Below are 10,716 nucleotides of genomic sequence, written 5' to 3'. Positions count from 1 at the left end.
GAACCTATATTTTATTTCGAAAACCTATCAAATTGACTTCAAATGATGAAATCAACTGTTAAAACCAATATATTTCACAAGTAATGCATTTTCATGTCAAATTTATAAATTTTTGAATTAATTTAATATAAAGTCAAGCGGTCAAAAAAGATGTAAAATGAACGCATTAAAATTAACTATAACCCTCCTTATATTGAATGATGAACAATGAAAGATGAAAGATGAAAGATGAAAGATGAAAGATGAAAAATGAACGCATTAAAATTTAAACTGTTGAAATCGTTCTACTTCAAGAGAGATGTGTGTACATACAAAAATTAAAAAAAAATTCAAATTTATTCAGTACGAAGTCAAGTACAAAAATAAAATAAAGATTTATAAGTTATTTAATATATTCATTTTTCATCTTTTTTTACCACTTGATTTTTTACTAAATAAATTCAAAAATTTCAAAATTGTGTATTTACACGCATTACTTGATTAATTTCAATAGTTTGAATTCGTAATTTGAAGTCAATCCGATATATTTTAAAATCTCTTAATGAGTTGATAGCACACACTAGCCTCACTTGATCTAAAAAATATAACTAAGACCAATTAATACATTTATTCTAACATCGCAAAAAGTAAAGCTCGTATACAAATTTAATTGTTGCTAGCTTATCAATGTAATTTCTTAAAAGTAAGATTCTCAATTGCATCATCGACTTCACCATACGTCCATACCAGACAAGATGGACAGTTGGACACAATAAAATCTTTGCATCTGATTTTCACCATGTATCATAAATAGTAAGAAAAATAGTATTATTGAAAATTTAATTATACAAAATTGAAATATATTCTGGATAGTGATATCAGTTTTTGTTTTCTTTTTGAAGGAATCTTATTGTTCCAAAAATGACGTTTAATGTATAATTAATTGGTAGCGTGCATCAGAACCACAATAAATCAACAATGACAATTTCCTTATTGTCTTTTAACACGAGGATCACGCAAGAACTAATTTAAAGCTCCAATCTTTGTAAGAGAAACTAGATCCAAGTTTTGTGGTGGATAGAAACTAGAAAGAGAATTTAAAGCAGGGGAGGGCGGTGGGGGTCTTTTTCTCAAGCGGGCATCTACGTTTTCTGTCACAAATTAATTTTTAGCACAAATTCTGTTGGAAGTTTGCACAAAGCTTAGCTCCTTGACTTCTATTATAACGGATTAATGCATAGTGACTTCATAAATATACTTTTGTGAGAGGTGGCTGGTATCTTTCATGGTGACGCAAGTTATAGGCATTGAAGATGTATAAGTAATAATTTTTTTTAAATATATGTATATTATGTGATTTATATTTGTGAGTAGAAGTAGGTGTTCTTAAGCTTACAAAGTCCTATGTAAGCTTAAATTCAAAATTTATCAAATTGATTTTAAACAATGAATTCCAACTGTTAAAACCGATGTACTTCGTAAGTGATGTGTTTACACGTCAAATTTATGAACTTTCGAAATAATTTATTACATAGGCAAGCAATATATATAAAAATAATGAAAATTGAACACATTAAAATTAACTTATAAATTTTCTTTTTTTTTACTGCTTGATTTTATACTAAATTGAGTCTAATATTTATATATTTGACATGTAAATGCATTACTTATGAAGTAAATCGGTTTCAATGATTTGAAGTCATTTTAATATATTTTAGAGTTAAGCTCTCCTAAGGCTTGTGAACTTAAGACCACCCCAAGTTCTACTATTTTTGTTGGTTACTCTTCGAATTTATTTCTGAATTTAACAAATTATTTTTCAAAAAAATACAATATCTGTTCAACAATATATAAAAAAGTTACAAACCTTTTTCTTTTACTTATTTTTATCAATATATATTTTGATATTTTATTTATATTATAGAAAAAAAGAAATATTTTAAATTGTTCTCTTATTATATTCAAATCACAAATTTAGACTTATCAAAGTATTTCCAAATCACGAACTTGTTATTATTCCAAGACATGCAAATTCGAAAAGTGAGGCCTTTATCATCAGTGAGATACTGAGATGGCACATAATCTGTAGTACATGTATCGATTGTAGAGAATCCATACACACCTCAACATTCTCCCACATGAGTCATGCAGATTATGAGATCGTTCATCTGATCTTATCTTCCCTTATCATGATGTATGACAGTTCATCGTTATTCAGTTTTGGAGTAGTTGTTGATCGGATCACCGGATGATCCGGATCCAATATATATATATAGAGTTAGGCTGGGGTGCTATGGATAACATAGTGGCCTCTATGCTACGGCTCAATATTCAAGTTTTCAAAATCCAAACGGTCGATCCGAACCGTTCATCTTATTCTCCATATTAATATCTGCTTGGAGACCAAATTTTATAATTTTCTGAATTTTTTTACTATTTATTAAGCCACTTTGAAAATCGCTAATCTAACGGTTTTACTGTTTTGTGCAGCCACCGTTGGATCAACAATTTTGTAAAATACTTAATAAATAGTAAAAAAATTCAGAAAAATGTAAAATTTGGTCTCCAAGCAGATATTAATATGGAGAATAATATGAACGGTTCGGATCGACCGTTTGAATTTTGAAAACTCGAATATTGAGCCGTAGCATAGAGGCCACTATGCTATTCATAGCACCCCAGCCTAACTCTATATATATATATAGAGTTAGGCTACTATGACATTGGTGTTATTTGAAATTAAATAACACCAACTTTTAAACCCTTAGATCTGCCTTGAGATTCGTAATATCCGCTTTTACTGTTCAAGCACTTTATTTTGTACGAATCTCAAGGCAGATCTAAGGGTTTAAAAGTTGGTGTTATTTAATTTCAAATAACACCAATGTCATAGTAGCCTAGCCCATATATATATATATATATATATATATATATATATATAGAGGTTGGCTAAGATCAAAGCGGTAGTTCCTGAGCTTTGGTGCTACCAATTCGTTTTTCAATTTTTAAAGTTCAAAACGTCGATCCGAACTGTTCAAGTTGTTCTCCATATTAAATTGTGCTTGGAGACCAAATTTTATATTTTTCTGAATTTTTTTACTATTTATTAAGCCACTTTGAAAATCGCTGATCCAACGGTGGCTTAACAAAACAGTCAAATCAGAAGCCACCGTTGGATCAGCTATTTTCAAAGTGGCTTAATAAATAGTAAAAAAATTCAGAAAAATGTAAAATTTGGTCTCCAAGCACAATTTAATATGGAGAATAACTTGAACGGTTCGGATCGACATTTTGAACTTTGAAAATTGAAAAACGAATTGGTAGCACCAAAGCTCAGGAACTACCACTTTGATCTTAGCCAACCTCTATATATATATATATATATATATATATAGAGGTAGGCTAATATACAATCGATTGTTCCTAGCCTCCCGTGCAACCAAGTCGTTTTTCGATTTTTAAAGTCCAAATGATCGATCCAAACCGTTAGATGTGATCTACATATTAAAATGTGCTATGAGACCAAATTTTACATTTTTTGGAATTTTTTTACTATTTATTAAGCCATTTTGAAAATCGCTGATCCAACGGTAGCTTCTGATTTTACTGTTTGGTTAAGCCACCGTTGGATCAGCGATTTTCAAAGTAGCTTAATAAATAGTAAAAAAAATTTCAAAAAATATAAAATTTGGTCTCCTAGCACATTTTAATATGAAGATCACATCTAACGGTTTGGATCGATCATTTGGACTTTAAAAATCAGAAACGACTTGGTTGCACGGGAGGCTAGGAACAATCGATTGTATATTAGCCTACCTCTATATATATATATATATATATATATATATATATTTCTCTGACTAATTCTCATGCATGAATTTTTCAAAGGAGAAAGAACCATTTGACAATGTAAACCAATAGAGGTGAGAAAATCGCTCGTAACTCGCTTGCTAAAAACTTGTTAATAATTCGCTAATAATTTGATCATTATCAACTCGCTCGTTAATTTAATGAACTGAGTATGAACATGTCCCAACTTGTTCATTAAGAACTGAGTTACATGAAATCATCTACATCCAATCCCGGGTAGTTTCCAACCAGATCCAAATCCAAATTAAATTGAGTATGGTTGTACAATTCAGCATATCAATATGTTAATATTTTTTATTGGAGAATTAATTAGTTATCACTTATTAGTTTGTCTAGTTCTGAAACAAAAAACTCGAAACAAAATTCAAAATTGTCGACATGCTTGATTTCTTAATGAGTCGCTTATCGAGCACCAGTCAACTAGAGTATTTAACGAGTTGAGCATGAGCACAATTGTTAACGCGGTATTGTCTTCTCAACTCGAGTTAACCCGCTCATTAACTTAATGAATTGAGTACGAGCATACCCAACTCGCTTGAACCCAAATTATTAACAGCCCTAAATGTAATAACTTATCATTATATTTAATTATTAATAAATCTAAATTCAAATTAAGCCTAATTTTTTTTTAAAACACAGATCAATCTTTGAGTTCGGCCACCAACCAAAGTGTGAGCTCTGTTCAGTACAAGTACAATAATATACCTAACCAAAAGGCCTAATAAATTAAGCCGAATGGATAGCTAGTGACTTAAAAATGGAGAAGGTTGAATTACACATTGCCTCCAGGCAGTGGAGTTAGCAGGCTTTTTCTCAAAGTGTGTTTGTGCATACAACGCATTTAAAGTTCCGGGTTCAAAACAGCGTATTTTATAATTTTCAATCTGGCAACTGACCCACATCTCCTAATATAGCACTGTTAGTCTGTTACTGTCTCGTTCAATTGGAAACAAGCATATAATTTCGGAGTTTCGTTTGTGTCTCTATAATAAGGATGTATATGTTTTAATATGTGATCTGTAGTTGCAACTTGCAATTGTAGTTCAAACATTTATCTTTTTCATATATATATTTTCTTATAAAAATTTCAGAAAAAAAACAGCCTTTATAGGTGCTACGGATAGCATAAGGTCATCCGTACTACGGTCTCGAAAACCTATTGTATAAACTTTAAACTTCGATCTAAGTAGCTCAGTAAATTGGTTATATGATAAACTCATAGAAGACTAACTTTTACTATTTTTATTTTTTTTATTTTTTATGAAAGATGACAAAAATTAGCTTAAAAATAAAAGAAAATTATCAATATTTTAAGCTCTTTTTGTCATTTTCATAAATCATAAAAAATAGTAAAAAAAATTTCAAAAATAATAAAAATTAGTATTCTACAAGTTCATTATATAACCATATTACTGAGCTACTTAAATCAAAATTTGAAGTTTATACGATAAGTTTTTGAGACCGTAGCACGGATGGCCTTATGCTATTCTTAGAACAAGATTATATAACTTGTTCTTCGTTGTTAATGAGGTAGGAGAGCATGGCCCATAAATTAGAAGCAAACAAAAGATGATGTATTGAGATTAGACAATGCTTTTAACGGGCCCTTGTTACTGAGCACATAGCACTACTAGTCTGCCATCTGGGTCCTCCTTGGTCGCATGATATCCTCTGCCATTTCATGAATTGCAATGTTTGCCATTTGTCTTGCTAAAATAGTAGTTCGAAACTCCGGATTCGGATTTTAAACTAAGCAACTTGCGCAAGATATAGCAATAACCTTTATCCAAACATATTACTTGGGTTCATTTCTAAATTGGATTCTAAGCCATGCCCTGGCATTAATACCTCAGTTTCTAATTCAGAGCAGTTCCTTTCAGTTATTGAATGCACAATAATTCTTCTCAACCGTCTGATGGAGATTAGACGGCCCCCAAATATATATTTCAAGTTTTCTTTATGCGTCCTTGATGAACCTGGCCTATTAATTACCATGGGTTCAGACCCAGTGCGCTACTGTCCCGTGTAGAGTGAGGTTTGCATCGTCCATTTTAATCTGGCACAAATCTAAAAGCACCAAAATGATTTTGGCTGGGCTGAAAGTTATTCAATCCCACAAGCTACCGCAGGATACGATTAAATAACTTCATTTGGGTTTTTGGGGCTAAATATCACTAGACAGCCCAGTTTAAAGCCCAGTCTCATTTAAAACCCAGAAACCTTGGCGCTCGCCTAATTTTTAGAAAAAAATAAATGAACAAAAGAAAAACGGGCCCCCAAAAAAAGCCCCAAGATATTATTCTTCAAATTCCTAATTAGATTAATCATTCCAATGCATGGTTCCTGCTATTTCTATTTTCTGACTATGAGGTCCCACTAATGCATTCGGACAATACAAACAGATTTGGCACAACCCTCTCAAACCAATCAAAAGCTGAGTTTATTGAACAAATAAAGCGTTCTTCTAAACTCAAGCCAATACCAACTATTTGTATAGAACTTCAAACTGAATGCTGACTTGTTGGCTGAGCTCTCGTCTGACGGGTATTATATGATTTGCATCCAGGGCACTTGTGTGCTACTATGTGAAATTGCACATTTGCTTTCTTTCCACAGTCATTGCACAGAATCCATACCTTTAAAAATGCAGTAGAACAAAATCACCAATTTAGTTACCAGATAAATCAGCAGGAAAAAAAAATCACCAATTTAGATACCAGATAAATCAGTCACTAAATTGTACCTTGATACAAGTAAAGAACGAAAGAAAGACAAGAAAATGATCCAATCTCTTACCATCTTGTTCTGGTACATTTGTGGCATCGGTGTAGCAGCAACCTAAAGGATGATTATGACAAATTCTAAGTACTTGTTCTACAATCTTTTGTAATATATGTTATCCAAATACAGTTAACAAATAAAATAATAAAAAAAATTACCTCTTGATCAAGGCTTTTCCACACACTGGTCATGTCAAAAGCAGATCGTGAGCACAGAGGACAAGAAAATCTGGAGCACAAGTTTAACAAAATATTAATGGTTTACTATATACACAGCAGCTAAAAAGCATGATATGATACACACTTGGTAACATATTATGTAATATCACTTACTGGAAATGGTCACTCATGTCATGCAAACATTTCACATGAATAGTATGACCGCACTGCAACACACTTATTTCCTTTGTCGAATCAAAGAGGAACTGTTCCAAAGAGAATATCTTAGTCGTCTCTAAAATGATCTCCGGCAAATATTTAATATTGTATGGATGCTTGTGCAAAATTACCTCAAAGCACACAGGACAGTTATGGTGCATTGCTTTTTCAATGCATCTGTGTGTATCTTTTAAAGATATGCCATAACAGCACCCTGGAATACATATAAATGAATCATGTTACAACAGTTCTATAATAATAGATGCAAAGTTAATTGTGTCAGCAAATAATACCATTATTTCACAAATAAGCGACTAAAACCAATTTATTCAGCCAGTAACAATTATGGTTCATATGTTTGGTCAAGTGATGGAACAGGTGCACCGGAAATATTTTGAAACATAAATCTAACAAATTTTAAGAATAAACCAACTAAAATCAACAAAAGCATACTTAATATTGGGTTTTAAGGTTACCGTCCAGTCATAAAGATGTTATAATTTAGCCAACATTAATTACCGGCAACTCGCTTTTTACTTGAGTTAACCTTGCTTTTAACAAATAGTTCTTAATTATATGCAAATGTTAGGTGTAACTTCTGGATATAATAAATGTAGATTGTCATGGGAACATTTTTTGGTTAAGCGTCAGCTTACCGCATGTATTGCAGTGGTAATAATTCTCCTTGCCTCCTATTCGACAGATACCACAACCGTAACAATGGTACTGATCCTTTGATGTCTAAGAAAAAAGAAAATTAGCATTTCACATGTAATCTATTGTAAAATCAGACGTAGCCATTTCGTCAAGATTAGTTTTGGTTAGGTTTTTCCTTTATTAGTTTGTATCAAATGATTAACAATTGTACTCACATCATCATCAAAAAATTTGCAAACATCGCAGTAGTATTCTCCCATGCAAACCCCGCAGTTTGAACAATTTTGTTGCACCTATTTGCATATAAACACAAATATTTTTAATGATCTAAAAGAACATTATTGGAAAAATCAGAACTGACTCCGAGAATTATATTTTGACTCTTACATTCTGTTCTGTGTTGCAGAGGGAGCAAACAATCTGAATGAAAGCACAAATAAAAGATGTTTAGTAAAAACAAAAAGGAAAATAATGCCAAAAGTATTTTATTTTGAGAAACAATTATCAATTTTCAGGCTTATATTTCTGTAATCTTTACTAATATTATATGAAAATCTATATCTTTAATATATTATATCTACTGTGAGGTGATATATTATCACTGTATTTCAATTCAACAAAGTATCAAGGATATTCTTGAAGTTTAGTTAACAGTAATAGCAAAGAGATGTATCTTCCCGACGTCCCCGTCTCAACCTACCAATTTGGGGAACTCATTAATGTCTTGAAACCCATAAAATTTATTGTATGTTTAATAATGTTCTCCTCTCCAGGCTAAAAGTTAACAAGCCATCTTTTTCAATCAAAAGAATCACTGATTGCTTTTCATTTTATAACCGACCCAAAATATTATCCACTCAATCTAAAAAAAAAAATCTACGGCCCAAGCTGAGCAGAGGTACGATAAAACTATTTTTGTATGAGTATATGTGTAGCAGGTTGTTGCACCATGGACCCAACATTGCAAAATGCAGCCAAAAGATGTGGGCTCCATTATTGGGAATAAAAATTGAAAAAAAAAAACAGTTCTTTAAAGAGGAAAATCTAAGACATCTATCTTATATAAAAAAAAGGGAAAAATCTACAAAGGAGATAAGGGTTATTTGCAAAAAGAAAATGTATATTCCGAAATCCAAAAGGATCACAAAAGGAAAAACCTTCTCTACTTCATGGCGAGGGACGTCGTGCCGATGTTGCACATCAATTTCAAGCACATTCTGTTAAAAAAAAGTAATATAGAAAAATTACTTCCACTAAATTGCATTAAAAACTACTGAATAGGGAGAAGAGAGAGATAAGTCTAAAAACGGGACCTTAGCTTCGTTATGGCAATGGCGACAATCAAAGATTTCCCCACAACATGGAGCTATGATTTTGCATCTTCTCCGATAATGTGAACACCTACATAAACCAAACACATTTTAAATATTGGAAAAAAAAAATCGAGAGATGAAAAGAATCCAATGGATTGATCGTATTCCATAAAGCTACCAGACACAAAAAAAAAAAAAAAATTGCTCGTACCCGAATTTTTCCCCAGCTGAATCCATTCTGTTTTATTTACTTATCTCCTCCTTTCTTTAATTTCTTTCTCTCTTTATCGAGATCTATGCCTCCTCTAAAAACCTGGTTTCAGAAATGAGGAACACTTATAAAAGGGGAAAATCAAAATCATCCTTAATTCCATGAAAAAAAAGGGATAAAAATCATCGAAAACTGTAATTATAAAAAAAAAAAAGTTCCTCTAGCATTCACCTCTCAATCCATCTGTGATCGATTCAAGCCATCAAATCGAGTACCACTACCACCATCTCACCTCGCGCCGCCTACTGCGACGACGAGGCGATAATAAGAGGAACGAAGAAAAAAAAGACAGATCGAAATAGGAAATAATTTCCAGAGAGAGAGATGCTAATGTGGAATGCCGCACCTTAGACTGTTTAAAAGGTTTCCAAAGCCACCCGCTGGAAGGGAACCGTTGCACGAATCTCGAAGTACCGAGGCGAGTTAAAAATCACTCGGGCGGGACTGCGGGCTTGTGTTTTGTGCGGCGCTCGAAAGTCGAAACGGTACGCTGTTGTTAGATGGAATTTCGCCAGAGAACCAGATTCGGGGAACTATTACTGGGTAGCTGTTTATATATGCGAGAAAAATAATAAAATATCTCTGATAGAAGGGATAGATACAGCCACGTCGGATGTACGTAAGAGAATGATTATCCCGAGGCTCGCAAATTATTCTGACCGGAATTGCTAAGGATCTTCTATCAAAAAAAAGAATTACAAGGATCAAATGTCTTATGTCTCTGTTTTTTTTCTCTCGTATATTTATTTGTTTTATTTTCTAATAAAAATAATAATTTAACTTATATGTCAAAATAAAATTATTATATATTATCTATATTTTTCTATATGTATATCAAAATTTATTATTTTTAAACTTTATTGTTATATGAATTAATATGTTGAAAAAATTAATGTTCAAAATTTATAATATTTTTTTGCAAGCTCTTAGATAAAAATAATATAAATCAAATGACAAAAATTTTCAAATTTATCTTTCTGATTTTTTTTTCTTGTGCATAGAGAAATTAAATCAAGGCTTGAGTTTTAAATTTTAAGTTGTTAGTGTTTAAAATGGAAGTATTCGAACCAGTCTCTTTTAGTAATTATTGTTGAAATAATTTTAAATTATATTATTCCTACAATTTAAATTAATTTCAATTTATGAGACTAATATTTTAATGTATTATGTTTATTTATTTTTGGGATAATTATCTCACTAGAACCCAAAATTTTTAAATGTACCATATCCCCAAAAAATATAAACCAAAATATAAACCAAACCACCACGTTTTCTGAAAATTTTGAATTTTGACACGGCCGCATCTCCTAGATGTGGCCACTTTTCTGCAGGTCACATCTAGGGGATGCGGCCCTTTTTTTTTGGATCTCCTTCTAGTGTGGCAGTTCAATTTGAACGAAAAAAGGGGTGGCCGCACATTAGGGATGCGGCCATGTCAAAATTTAAAATTTTCAGAAATCGTGTTGTT

General features: G+C 31.9%; 1 protein-coding gene across 2 annotated transcripts; it reads right to left on the bottom strand.

Moving 5' to 3' along the window:
• Positions 1-6,145: 6,145 nt before the first annotated feature.
• Positions 6,146-9,782, bottom strand: LOC144567305 (E3 ubiquitin-protein ligase RZFP34-like). Of its 2 annotated transcripts, none has more exons than XM_078317406.1 (12): positions 9,420-9,782; positions 9,189-9,290; positions 8,978-9,065; positions 8,822-8,881; positions 8,052-8,084; positions 7,880-7,957; positions 7,664-7,748; positions 7,139-7,221; positions 6,963-7,054; positions 6,789-6,858; positions 6,646-6,687; positions 6,146-6,485 (listed from the first exon to the last, which is right to left on the bottom strand). In XM_078317406.1, the coding sequence occupies exons 2-12, from the start codon at positions 9,212-9,214 to the stop codon at positions 6,351-6,353; spliced, it is 792 nt and encodes a 263-aa protein (XP_078173532.1). In that variant the 5' UTR covers positions 9,215-9,290; positions 9,420-9,782; the 3' UTR covers positions 6,146-6,350. The 2 variants fall into 2 exon arrangements, with proteins under 2 accessions (XP_078173532.1, XP_078173533.1); XM_078317407.1 differs by having other exon boundaries at positions 9,595-9,782.
• Between the last annotated feature and the right edge of the window lie 934 nt (positions 9,783-10,716).

This window comes from Carex rostrata, chromosome 16 (genome assembly GCF_964058835.1).
Source record: "Carex rostrata chromosome 16, lpCarRost1.2, whole genome shotgun sequence".
In the NCBI taxonomy this organism is placed as follows: Eukaryota; Viridiplantae; Streptophyta; class Magnoliopsida; order Poales; family Cyperaceae; genus Carex; species Carex rostrata.
Note: the sequence above shows the minus strand (reverse complement) of the source record. Positions and strands in the feature narration are given on the sequence as shown.